Source organism: Micromesistius poutassou, assembly GCF_964030765.1.
Source record: "Micromesistius poutassou genome assembly, chromosome: 2".
Classification (NCBI taxonomy): domain Eukaryota; kingdom Metazoa; phylum Chordata; class Actinopteri; order Gadiformes; family Gadidae; genus Micromesistius; species Micromesistius poutassou.
This window is the reverse complement of record NC_140272.1, coordinates 6,026,624-6,039,979: the sequence shown is the minus strand read 5'-3', so window position 1 is coordinate 6,039,979 and position 13,356 is coordinate 6,026,624. Positions and strand designations below refer to the sequence as shown.

The 13,356-nt window shown below is 47.3% G+C and overlaps 2 protein-coding genes across 3 annotated transcripts; one reads left to right on the top strand and one right to left on the bottom strand.

The window, feature by feature from the left end:
* Nucleotides 1–167: 167 nt before the first annotated feature.
* LOC311338337 (GTP-binding protein Rheb-like) lies at nucleotides 168–5,986 on the bottom strand. The gene is made up of 8 exons (XM_084463566.1): nucleotides 5,517–5,986; nucleotides 5,000–5,071; nucleotides 4,825–4,892; nucleotides 4,565–4,647; nucleotides 4,404–4,460; nucleotides 4,257–4,304; nucleotides 3,879–3,960; nucleotides 168–2,101 (listed from the first exon to the last, which is right to left on the bottom strand). The coding sequence occupies exons 1-8, from the start codon at nucleotides 5,566–5,568 to the stop codon at nucleotides 2,009–2,011; spliced, it is 555 nt and encodes a 184-aa protein (XP_084319692.1). The 5' UTR covers nucleotides 5,569–5,986; the 3' UTR covers nucleotides 168–2,008.
* Nucleotides 5,987–8,115: 2,129 nt separating this feature from the next.
* LOC311338326 (zinc finger protein Eos-like) lies at nucleotides 8,116–13,324 on the top strand. Of its 2 annotated transcripts, none has more exons than XM_084463557.1 (8): nucleotides 8,116–8,238; nucleotides 9,093–9,143; nucleotides 9,253–9,357; nucleotides 9,508–9,741; nucleotides 10,385–10,552; nucleotides 11,247–11,396; nucleotides 11,777–11,893; nucleotides 12,149–13,324. In XM_084463557.1, exons 1-8 carry the CDS (start codon nucleotides 8,223–8,225, stop codon nucleotides 13,042–13,044), a joined length of 1,737 nt encoding a protein of 578 aa, XP_084319683.1. In that variant the 5' UTR covers nucleotides 8,116–8,222; the 3' UTR covers nucleotides 13,045–13,324. The 2 variants fall into 2 exon arrangements, with proteins under 2 accessions (XP_084319683.1, XP_084319682.1); XM_084463556.1 differs by having other exon boundaries at nucleotides 11,247–11,423.
* The last annotated feature ends 32 nt before the right edge of the window (nucleotides 13,325–13,356 follow it).

Sequence of the window (13,356 nt, the reverse complement as noted above, 5' to 3'; positions counted from 1 at the left end):
ACAAAGTTGTCTGTCAAGGATATTCTGACAATCATTCTGACAAATTTACTTATTGTTAGTCGCAATAAGTAAACGTAAACGTATTCAGATGCCTATGGGTACAATGTACCAATACAGAATTATGCAAACAATAATGTATTGATCGAACAATCATTGAAAATTACAAATCAAAGGAGTAAAGGATTTATTTATATACAAAACTGTTTACAGCAAGTGTTCTGAATTACCATTGCCCCACCTGAGAACATTGATGCCCAGTCACACACCATGAGATTCCCCCTGGGACCGGTCAGCTTGGGGGGGTGGGTGGGGGTGGGTGGGGTGGAGGGGGGAAAGCACCTTGAATCATAAAGGGAGGCCGGCTGGGGGGGGGGGGGGGCTACGCGAGGCCGCCCTGAGGTTCAGACACCTGGGGGACGGCTCACGAGGCGCGGGAGGGGGAAAGGTGTATGAACTGTAAGGCACAAGACACAGCCTCTCTCCATACGACCCACGCTCAACCCACTACTCCAAGAAGCACTCAATACAAATAAAACCCCAAAACAACAAGAAGCCACTACGGGCAGAACGCTATATAATGTAGAGGAGAACACGGACACCTTTCTGTGTAAGGCTAGTGTGACTTTGAAAGGCTTCAGAAGGCCTCTTGTTTTGGACAGTGTTCATTTCATTGTATCTGCAAATTAAATGGAAATAATGCACCACGGCTGTTTTGTTATGAATTCTGAAAGTTGATGGAAAGAGTATTTCAATCAATGTACTGTTAAAAATTTAATTAAAATAAATCTACTGAAATATCATTATTATGCATATAACCAGCTAAATATATTTAGGGGAAAAGCAAACCTGCATCATTCAAAGATACCCAAAACTATTATACCTGCTTCTATGATTCTATTTCTATAGACACAACTTGTAAACATCACGGATCTTACCAATGCTATAATCAGGTTATCCACCAGATAACACATTATGGTCTACCAAGAAGAGAAGAGAACTGTAGGAAATGGAGGGGCAACCAATCAAGAATCAAACTATGATTGGGAGTATAGAAATAGACTTCTGTCATTAACACACATTTTACAATTTAGTCTAAAGGCACCCAACGTTTAATTTCTTAAATGTACAGTGAAAAATTATTACATTAAAGTGAACTTTTCTTTCTCCAATTAACCTTATTCAGTTATAAACCAATTTGTCTAATTTAGAATCGCATTCCAAAATAACATTTGTAGCATTATGAACTGTAACAGTTGTTTGTCAGGGCTGGGAAATTATTTATAAGTTTGGGAGTTCAGGAATAATATAAATCCTAAGAACCATCCATACTTTATGGTTTTACTATTTCATCTAATGACATGACAGATGCCAATCAATCCAAAACATTCACTTGGTTTTTGTACTGTTTTGTACATTTGGCAATATCTTGTCTTACATAAGTTTGGGTAAAGCCCAAAGTTTATATAAAGTCACCTATATTAAAAAAGAAAGAAAGAAAATATAGAAATCCTTGTGAAGGAAAACACTTTGAATGAATCAAAAACAATATTTTTCATCTTGCTCATAGAAATCTTTCCCTATAGTTACAAGTGATAAGCTCATTGGTCAGTTGTCTGAGCCCCTGGCTGTATATAAACCAATCAGCTGTTAGGATGGAGTCCGGAGAAAGGAAATGCCACGCAGAGAGTGAACGGGCTGGTGAGGGGTACCACCTGTCCTCAGCAGGGAGGGGAGAGTGGGCAGGCTGGTCAGGGGAGAGGGGGCAGGCTGGTCAGGGGAGAGTGGGCAGGCTGGTGAGGGGAGAGTGGGCGGGCTGGTGAGGGGAGAGTGGGCGGGCTGGAGAGGGAAGAGTGGGCGGGCTGGTGAGGGGAGAGTGGGCGGGCTGGTGAGGGGAGTGGGCGGGCTGGTGAGGGGGCGGGCTGGTGGGGGGAGGGGAGTGGGCAGGCCGGTGAGGGGTACCGCCTGTCTTCAGCATACGAGTCGTCTCCACGGTCGTGGGGAGATGCCTTTACATCACAGCACACTTCTTCTCCTCCGACGGCATGTTCCCGTCCGCCTTCTCCATCTCCAGAATGATCCGCTTGAACACCTCCACGGCGGTCTGCGTGGGAACAGGAAGTGGGTCACACCAAACAAACGCAGCCGCCCCAGTTCAGTGTGTGGTGGTCCGCCATGGGGGCGATATATAACAACTCTTTACCTGGGGCCGTATTCACAAAGCTTTTTATCTTACCGCTAGGAGTGCTCCTAACTCGCGCTAAAACATTTTACGTATACTAAGGATAAATCACTAAGAGTGAACTAAGAGTAACGCCCCCTTACGTCGATTCTCGTGCACGGGTTTTGAAGCGGTCAGTACGGTGATTGGCTGTTGAGTGCCGGCGGTCTCCGTGAAACTCATTCGCAACTTCCCACAAACGAGCCCACTAAATCAACGAAAAATAAGGAAATAGCCTAGGCTACAAATGAAGTCCTATCAAACAGTTATGGACAGTGCAGTTAGCAGAATACACGCACAATGACAAGTTTGTGAGACCACGATAATGACGTTGTATGCACGTTAAAAAGAGAGCCAAAGCGAACAATAAAAATACGTAAATTGCATTATATCAAGGAAGTAATTAAAAGCACCCTGCAAACTATTATCCAATGAGCATATTTCCAGCACTTAAAGTTTGGGCGTAGCCAGAGATTGTAATTAAGGTGCGCCTGTGAGAGTTTGGGTGGCCTCAAGTTCACGGTGATTTACCGGAACGCTGTTAGAATAACTGCTGCAAGTGTCCAGTGGAAGCCAGGGTCCGGAGCGATCGATACGACCATCCTGAAAGCAGCCCTGGCTCTCCACTAAATCACTCCACGCTGTACATGGGCGAATGAAATGTATGGATATAATCGCAAAATCCAATAGGGGGGTTTCCGTTTCCTTCACAGCCCCGCTTTTGTGGTAGCGAATGCGTGGACCTAGACCGGTCACTACGCAGTCCTAGTGCAACGCGCACCGCTCACCGTATTTTATTATTTGTATTTCAAATAAATAATGATGATTAAAGTTGTATTACTATTAATACATGAGACAAATAACGATGGGTTAAGTGATTTATTTATATATTAAATAATTAAGGATGATTAAAGGTACATTTGTAACATTGCCCCCGTGTGTTTTAACCATCACTGATGGTTGCGATATTCCTAAATCGTCGTCATTGCAAAGATGCATTTTCCCTGTTGCTAAATCAGAGTGTTATTCACTAATTCCACAAGAATTCCACACGAACAAGTTTGATACCCTCACGATTTTGCCTATATCGCCTTATCAATTCACAGTCTTCCATTGTCTCCATAACATTTCGTCTCACAGCCATTTTCCGATTCTTTGTGAATAGGTCTTACTGAGTTAGGAGTCCTCTCGAGGACTTTTAAGCTCTCCTAGACTTCCTAGAGTCCTCAATTTAAGAGTGACACGCCCATTATTTTTAGGAGTTACTCCTAAATTCGCCACTTATGACCTACTTTTAGCCCTAAGATTCTTTGTGAGTACGGCCCCTGAAGAGTTAGAAGAACTACACATTTTAGAATGTTTCTATTTATTTTCTCTTTGAGACTCAAATGATTAAACTCACTGTAAACAACGGATTGCTATAAGGTCCGGTCCTCACTCTCTAGTCTCTACATGTTGCTTCTTGGTCTGATAAAAGTGGATACGGGCTCTATAACATCACATAAGCCGTACATAAAGGCTAGGACCCATTAGTTCCTCCGAAGTCCCGCCATTGTTTTCAGAGCACGAACAATGTTGACTCAATTGCTACAACTTTATCCCAACTCTATCCCAAGCAGACACAGTAAACACAGTCACACAGTGTGTAAAACCGGGATACCTCGTTCTCCTTGGCGGAGGATTCCATGAAAGCAGCTCCCCATGAATCTGCAAGTTTCTTTCCTTCCTCTGGCTTGATGACTCTGTGGAATAGAAGATGGAGATTTAACCACTGTTCAGGAGTCCACAATACAATCATTTTAACTATAACTAAATCTCACTATAGTATCTGTATAGTTAATTTAAATTGAACATTTACTTTCAAATTATTATTTTTTTTTTTCCAAAGAGGAGAAGAGTCAGGAAACAAAAAATTCACTAATTCAGTATGTGATGCGCTGTAATGTGGATTTTCCCTATTAAACCTAAGTAGGTCAAAATATCCTGTAGTAGCCTAGTATCATCAGGCCTCATACATCAGCTTTGTCCGCAGTACTACCTTTCCATGTGCAGATCTTTTTTGTTTCCTACGAGAACGGTAGGAACCCTAAAATAAAAAAATAAAAAATGAATCATATGTAAAAAAAGATTGCATAGGCAAAAAGACATTACTCACACAATGCTTTGATGAAACCAGTAGACTTACTGTATCTTTCCAACCATATCTAGTAACTTGTCATGGAGAGCCTGCACAACTTCAAAACTGTAAAGATCGAAACATCATGTAATTAATGTAAAAAAAAAGTGTTCTGTACAATATGTACAATCGGTAACACAGCATGCAGATGAAAACCCCAATCTATTCACCTCTTCATGGAGGTCACTGCATAGACCAGAACATAGCCATGGATGTCCATGGAGTGGGACTGGGGGAAGATTGAGTACTCATCCTGGATCAAAAAGAGACAGCAATTAAAAAATATTACACAAGCCACTTTGCCCACAATGGAATGGAGATGACTTTTACTTTGATGCCTTTAACCATATCTCTGCAAATATATCCTATTGTTGTGGGCCATTACACGCATGTATATATATTCACCCAAAAACTGTAAAGACTGCTATACCTGTCCGGCCGTATCCACCAGCTGAAGATTGAAGTCTTGGCAATTGACAGAAACCATTTTGTTGAAGGCTGAGAGATAGAATACAAATGTTACACATAATTCTTTAAAAATGCTTCTTCTTTTTTTTTTACTGTGTTACAATTGCTTACAAACGACTAGGACTACGACGACGTACTGTTTTCGATAGTGGGGTCATAGGAGTCCACGAACTGTCCTTCCACAAACTGGATAGTAAGAGAGGATTTGCCTGCAGGGAGAACATAATGATGTACCATACTGTATGCAAGGTCTTCACAGACAGTTCAGAAATGCCATTGGTCGCTTCTGGAATTAATATTTTACATGATAGTAAAGTGGGCCCCAGAGTTAAGGTTCAAGTTGTCTTGACAGATTCATAACATGTAAGGTGAAGCACATTGTTGGACATAACGTTACCACCCTCACAGGCTAACGTCTCAAACAACAGAAAGGCTCATTTAACCTCAAAGAGTTAACCTCAGAGAGGATCACATATGGAATCGAGACTGTTTGAGGGTGTTGAGATAAGGCCAGCAGAGGTAAACACAGGCTAGCCAGCCAGCTAGCAGTTAGCCTGACTCGTGTATATTAGCCCGCTAGCTAGCGTTAGCTCCAGTTAGCCAGCTAGCTAGCGTTAGCTCCAGTTGGCCGAGCACAACACGGTGAACACTCACCTACAGATCGGTAACCGATCACCGCGATCTTCCGGTACTTTGGTTGAGGCATGGTGCTGGGAGGGTTGTTGGTGGGGGTGAACCCGGTTGTTCTCCGCCGGCTTTGGATGCTAAAATAAAACTTTACGGCCACATTCGTCTGACGTCACGTGACAACAACAAACTTTCCAGCCGCTGCCGACAGTCCCGCGACCCTCAGATCCCCCGGGCCTCGAACCTCGGACCGAACTTCCCCCGGGCCTCGAACCTCAGAATCCTCCGGGCCTCGAGCCTCAGATCCCCGAACCTCCCCCGGGCCTCGAGCCTCAGATCCCCGACAGCTGACACCAATGTTCCTTCGTTCACTATCTGGTGTCCGAAAACTAACTTACGACGTTTTCAACCGATAGATCCTCAGCTCGGGTCCAGATATGTTATGGAGGGTAAAGCGCTTATTGACCGCGGTGGTGAACGGAAGCTGACGTGCGAAACAGGCGCTCACAGCAGGGCGTCAGGAGGTCAAAGGTCACCCGTCGAGCGGCAAGCAATGCTCCCAATCCGGTCGCTCGTAATTTAAAAAATCGAGGTTTTATTCTATTATACTGAGAGATTTGATCATGTTTGTGCTATCATAGCACAAACATCGGCTTTATATGATTGTCATTTATTTGGTTAGCGATATAAGCGACTTTCCACTAAAACGACGTGTTAGGCTGTCTGGCACACATTTGATCTCAATCAAACAGAAGATTATGTTGGATTTGAATGATGATGTGATTTTTGTTATGTAATGTTCATCAATTATTATTTACTGGCATGGCCGTGCTATTCATTTAGCAGACCATTCCAGCGAACACATTGTAACTTAGAATTAGTTTAACTGTTGTTTATCTATAAAATGTAGAAAAATTACTCTGGTCAGAGCTAATGGTGTTGGCAAAAATAGAATCTCCCATCTAACTGAAAAGATGAGCCAAATGAGAGGCTATCCAGGGCTTCTCTTCTCATCCAGAAGAACTATTGTTTGTGTGACACAAAGGTAGGCCAGACAAAGGCTGCTTGAAATAGGGTTAGCCTAACCTTTACTCACAGGGCCACCAGTGACCAAAATACCACGCTACCTCTCGCCATCAGCTCTTAATGCATGGTGAATGCTCTACCTGCTTGTAAAACTAACCGCCACTCCAAGTTGTTTATCCCCTCTGCAATTTGACTACTAAATGCTCCATAGTTGTGTATGTGTATTTGTTGTTGTATGTTTGTATGTATAACAAGCTGCTCAAACGAATTGCCCCTAGTGGGATTAATAAAGTTGTTGTATTGTATTGTATTGAATATGTCAATATCAATGCAACACTTATTTGTGTGCTTAGATCATTTCGGTTTTATATATATTTTTCTTTATGTAAAGTAATACATATAACTGTTTAATAACTGTATATAACTGTATCCAATGTTTTTTAATAGCTGCCCTCTTATATTCATTTTCAGTCATTCATGTTGAAAAACATTTTCCAGACCAAGTCAACATGAATGGTAAGCTCTCCACGAGGGAAATCGTCAGCTACCAACATTCAAGCCTTTTGAAATTGTGATATTGGATATATATTTACTGTTTTGATATGGCTGTGTATTTGCATACATGGAAGCCACATTCCTGAGAACTCAAAACTTGGATAACGAGTAAAACTTCCATTCTGTCAAACCTCTGCTCCTGAATTACAAGGTTTTTGGAATTTGTAGAATGCCGGAACGACCCTCTTTAGTGTTGCTGCTGTATGGGCACTCAATACCCACCATAGAAAGACCTCTGTCCACTCCCACATCTGATTGAAATTAAGTCCAAGGTAGGAAAACACATGGGAGGTACCTGGTCAAAGTATGTCTCAAAGAGATAAGGATGACATTTGTATATTTATGGTCTAACATAATGCCCTTGGAGTTAGAATAAACAAATACAAATAAGTAGGCTACCCCAGTTTAACTAGTTGGTATTACTGAGACATGTATTGATTTGATTGTCTATCATATGAACAGAAATGGGTGTTCTTTTCATGATATTTGTCTTCATATAATTTTTTCGTTAAACCCATTAATTCTATAAAGTTGTTGTGCCATGATTTTTATAATCTGGTCATGTTTTAAAGTCATGTGAATAGTTTTGTTTGTGTGGACCGGAAACAGAATCACAAACTCAAAAAAAAAACACTTCCGGGTCATGTCGTCGTCACACGGAAAAAACAAAACAAGTGGATGACATTTCTGACAGAAGCGGCCCGAACGGCGCCACCGGGAGAAGGTAACGCGTACGAACCACGTCGAGCCGAACCGGTCCCGGTGTCCCCCGCCTCCCAGTACATACTGGGAGCGTGTCTTCACCGCTGGGTCACACTATCCCATTAGGAGCGGGCTAGCCCGATGCTAACCAGAGCTAGCATCATGGGAGGGGGGCGGCTGCCATAGCAACCGCCTGAGAAACACTGTGGCGCTGAATGCTAGCTCGACCAGCCAGCTAGCTGGATAATACATCTTCCACCTCAGTGACTCTCACGGTGAGCGCGGACCGCCTCGTCGCTCATCGTCTAGCGGGCTTTAGAGACCTCAGAGCCCGCGGCCATGCGTCGCTGCCTGGCGGGTCGCGGCGGGCTGGAACTGATCTGGGATGTGATCTGATCAGACACGAGCCTCACGTCACCCGTCCGAGGGCGACAGGAGCCGCCGGACTTTATGGTCCATCCCGACAGTCAGTCCTTTAACGGTCACGTTGTCTCCGTGTGTCAGGGTCCACCAGGCAGTTCGTGTTGTGGAGTGGGTTGAGCTCTGTGGGCTGTGATCCCAGACCTGTCGGGGTCGCAGCCCGCCGGCCGATGGACCGCTGCTAACGTCGGCGTTTGTAGCGGTCCATCGGCCGGCTGCGACCCCATAAGCAGACCGATCATACAGGTCCAGGTATGATCTGTCTGTGTGACCTATCTGCTTGTGGGTCGCAGCCCGCCGATGGACCGCTGCTAGCCTCGATGATAGCAGTCGCTGGTTGCCGAACCTGTACCTGAACCTTGTTTAGACCTCAGCCTCCTGGGGCTCTATTGGTTCGAGTTGACATGTGGATACCGGTTTGATAATCCATGTTGTTGTGACAAAGCTGCTTTACTATAGACTGGCAAGTAAATCAATAAGCTAGCTAACGCTAACATTACCGTCCTTGATGCTAGTTTTAATCGAACTTGATGATATTTGAAAGTCGATTTTTTTTGTAAATGCAGCAAAGGGCTGTTTTTACTGCTTTTTAAATCAAGTATATTTCAATATCAAAAACAAATGTCGTCGTGACTTTCAGTTGTCTGTTTCCCTGGGGTTTAGAAGTCATGGATTAGTATTCTCTGGGGTTAAAAGTCATTGATTTGTAATCCCTGGGGTTTAAAAGTCTTAGATTTTTATCTTTCCTGTGGGTTCAAAGTTATAATCATCTGCAAATGTCTTGCTTTTCCAAATGTGGTGCTGTTATTTCTACAAAGAAAGCTGAGGAGGGGGTGAAGGGTCATATTGGTTGTATACATGCCTTTTCACCAATAGTAATTCTGTTATTTTAATATTTAGCTCGTTTGAGTATGGATGTAGATGACTGCAATGGCTCGTCCTATATATCAGGTATGCATCTAAAGGGGGGGGGGGGAATGGCGCTTTATTTAGTTTCTACACATACTAGAATTTGCCACCGGTGTCACTGTAAAAGAAACAATCTTCTTTCGAGTTGCAGCAAGTGGGGAGTCTTCAGTGGAGAGGGAGTTTCCTGGGGCACTCGGGGTTCCATCAGCCAGTACCCCCAACAGCCAGCACACCTCTCCTAGCCGCTCGCTCAGTGGTCAGTTTGAAATCAAATCCCAATCATATGAAACCCCTTCCTATTTATTTACTTGGTCCAACAGGGACCATTCACAAAAAAAGTCTTGGACATCATTTGAGAAATGGGATTGTTGGTTTCCTCTGTCGCCCCCCCCCCCCCCCCCCCCAGCCAACTCCATTAAGGTGGAGCTGTACAGCGACGATGAGCCGGGCCAGGGGGTTGAGGAGGACGGGGGGGAGGACCATGGGGGGGACGCCGGAGGGGCCTACAGGGAGCTGAACCACGTGGACGCCATGACCACCGGAGCCACCCGGCTTCCCAACGGGAAGCTCAAGTGTGACATCTGTGGCATGATCTGCATCGGGCCCAACGTCCTCATGGTGCACAAGCGCAGCCACACAGGTGAAACACGCTCCTCACTGCTTCTGCTGCCCCAAACGCTCCCTCTGCAGAGGGAACTATTCTCCTAAAGAGTCTTCAACTCGGCTGTTGCTAGTTTAGCCTTGAGTCCTGACAGCCTAACCAGTGTCCCTTCTATCCAATCACTAGTCCTCCTAGTGAATGAGAGTATGGTTTGTGTGCTGCAGTTGTTTAGTTTGTATGTATCTTAACAAAGGAAGAAATAGAGCGTGCCTTTTCTATAATGAACCTTGAAGCGGTCCTTGAGGCTGGTAGAGATATGCATAAGAACCAAGGAATGGGAACAACTGTAGAAGCTATGAAGGCTTCAGTCGTTTTATTCTACAAGCTACTTTGTGAATGATGAAATTATTGCCATCTGACATGAAACCCCATTGAACTGGTAGAACATCATCTGCTGCAAGGCTCACTAGTGTCAGTGAGCATTCAGAATCTGTAACAAAGAGGAATGTACTTGATGAACTCCTAACCAACCTGATTCTCCTGGCTTGATTCACACTGTGTGGTGGGAGTGGTTGGGCTTTGAGAGTGAGTGTTGTGTTGGAGTTCTGCAGAAATACCCTCTTGGTGATATTTAGAATATAAAGTACCCCCACAAACTCACTCTATTGTTGTTTACTCAAAGGTGAGCGACCCTTCCAGTGTAATCAGTGCGGCGCGTCATTCACTCAGAAGGGAAACCTCCTCCGACACATAAAGTTGCACTCGGGAGAGAAGCCCTTTAAATGCCCCTTCTGCAGTTATGCCTGTCGTAGGAGAGACGCCCTCACCGGCCACCTCCGCACTCATTCGGGTGAGAGGGATTTGAACATGTGTACACACACACACACACACACACACACACACACACACACACACACACACACACACACACACACACACACACACACACACACACACACACACACACACACACACCTCTGTCCACTGCAGTCTCTCTTTCACCTTGTCTCCAAACTGTACCACATTATTCCTCAGACAGCCTTGTCTATGGTCCAGGCAGAGCTACCGGTTAAACCAATCCTGTGGCTCCGTTCCAAACGGGCCCTGTGACTCTGACGTCACACGTGGGAGTGTCCACCCAGATGCACACTCGATCGATCACCAGTCTACCCAGTGTACACAGTGGACTGTACCAACTGGTGGGCTTATCTATCAATCATACATCTGGAGGGCCATCCCCACTTGTGATGTCCAGAAGTCACAGGGCAGGCCGATCGGGATACGGCTGGTTTGGCTAATCTCACTCTCCCCTGGTGGTGAGAGGCCCTTGAGTTTATTCTTAATAATGAATGGTTTCTAATAACCTACAGCTGGTTCTAAATAGGCACAACCTGTACAGGTAGATTTTGTTTTTAGGTCACTCATTCAAATGCACTCGAATAGCCAAGAGTTACACTACAATATTTCCTCACCAGAACATTAGCACATTTTTCACATGATGCAGATTCCATTCCTAATAACACAGCCCCTCCCCCCATGTCCAGTGTCCTCCCCCACCATAGGGAAGCCCTACAAGTGCAGCTACTGCGGGCGCAGCTACAAGCAGCAGAGCACCCTGGAGGAACACCGCGAGCGCTGCCACAGCTACCTGCAGAGCCTGGAGACGCTGCACCCCGCCAGCACCCACACCCCAGGTAGGGGCCCCGGCACCCACACCCCAGGTAGGGGCCCCAGCACCACACACCAGGGGACACCAGGGCCCCAAGGACCAGACCCTAGGGGCCACCAGGGGCCCAGTAGCTGAAGGCAGCCCCACCGAGATACTCTGAATGAGTCAAAGCACTCATTTAACATATCAACTTGTAAAAAAACACCTTTTAGCAGGCCAAACAATAATAAGTACATGTTTAATATTCTTTTGACCCACTTTTCATTGAGCTGAATAACGCAAGAGGCCAGAGGATGACATGGGGAAGTCCAGGGCTCTGCCTCTTGTGTCACTGCGAGTAGAACCCTGGGAGCCTCATTAGAACCTTGTTAGTACCTCGTTAGAACCGTGTCCTTCCACCTGCAGGAGAGGAGCTGAGGTTCACCCCTGACTCTGTGCTGCAGCCGCCCTCAGACCAGTTCCTCGATGGCCTCACAAGTAACTTTGCCAAGCGAAAGAGATCAACACCACAGAGATTTGTAGGTGAGCAATTGATCCAAAAGGTGACGTAGTTGAGGTGAGCAGGAACACCAGGGGCCTCCAGGTTGACAGAGCACCACTAGGGTCGCTCTCTACAACCCTGGCTCCTCCCAGTGTTGATACCGGAGCCTCAGTGGCCCTGAGATGGAAGTGGGAGCAGTAACACTGAACTGGTGTCATAATGTGTTGTTTCTGCATTATGGTGAAAACTGTCTTTTCTATATCTTTATGTTCTATATTTCTGTATCTATATCTCAGGACAGAAGCACATGCGCCTAAACATGGCCGACGCGCCCTACGAGCTCAGCGCTGCGTTTGAGAAGGATGGAGAGCTGCACCCGGCGGACCTGGAGACGCCCCACTTTCCCGGTCTGGGTGGGGACTACGCTGCTGCCCCGGGGGGTGGAGGAGGAGGAGCAGGAGCAGGGCCGACGGAGCAGCCTGCGCCCCCCTGCTGTCCTCCCTCGGCTCGGCCCTTGCGTTTGTTGGAGCTCCGGCCCGCGGTCAGCTCTGCGCACAGGGCCCTGCCCCCTCCGCAGGGGGTGGGGCTAGACTGTACGGGGGGCGGAGCCGGGGGCGTTGACTCCGGGGGAAGGGAAGCGGCGGAGGGCCACGAGGACCTGCCCCCCGCCCGTAGCCGCGCGCCCTCGCCGAGCAACGGCTGCCAGGACTCCACGGACACGGAGAGCCTGCACGACGAGCCCCTCCTCCTCCTCCACCACCACCCCAACAACAACAACATCCACCACCTCCTCCACTACAGCGGCGGCCCGGGCCCCGCCCCCCCGCCGCACCACCGGGCCCGAGGGAGACCCCTGCCCGGGCACGCCAAAGACACGGAGCGGGAAGAGGGCGGCCCCCCGGGGGGCCACGCCACTACCGCCGCCGCTGCCCCGCCCACGCCTGGCTCCCCCGCCGCGCCCTCCTCCACCTCCCGGGAGGCGCTCCGTGTGGTGGACGGGGACGGGCGCGCCGTACGGTCGTTCCGCTGCGAGCACTGCCGCGTGCTGTTCCTGGACCACGTCATGTTCACCATCCACATGGGTGCGCACGGCTTCCGCCAGCCCTTCGAGTGCAACATCTGCGGGCACCGCAGCCAGGACCGCTACGAGTTCTCCTCCCACATCGTCCGGGGGGAACACCTGCTGGAGTGAGGGGTGGGGGGGCGGGAGGTCACTGCTCCACCGGGGGGGCTCCTATTGGAAGGACCCCCTTGCTCCTATTGGAGGAAGCCCCCCCCCCCCTCCCGCTCCACCAGGTGGGCTCCTATTTGAGGCACCCCCCTGCTCTGCTCCTATTGGAGGAACCCCCTGGCTGAGTTTGATCTGCACAACGTACCCACAGAAGGAGTGGTAGCGTTCCACACTGGCCTCTCAGTCAGGACGGCTCTGAACACTTTAACTACCAGACTCAAATCCATTATTTTAAATCTAAAAACAAGGTCCTATCATTCTTACTGCACTTTG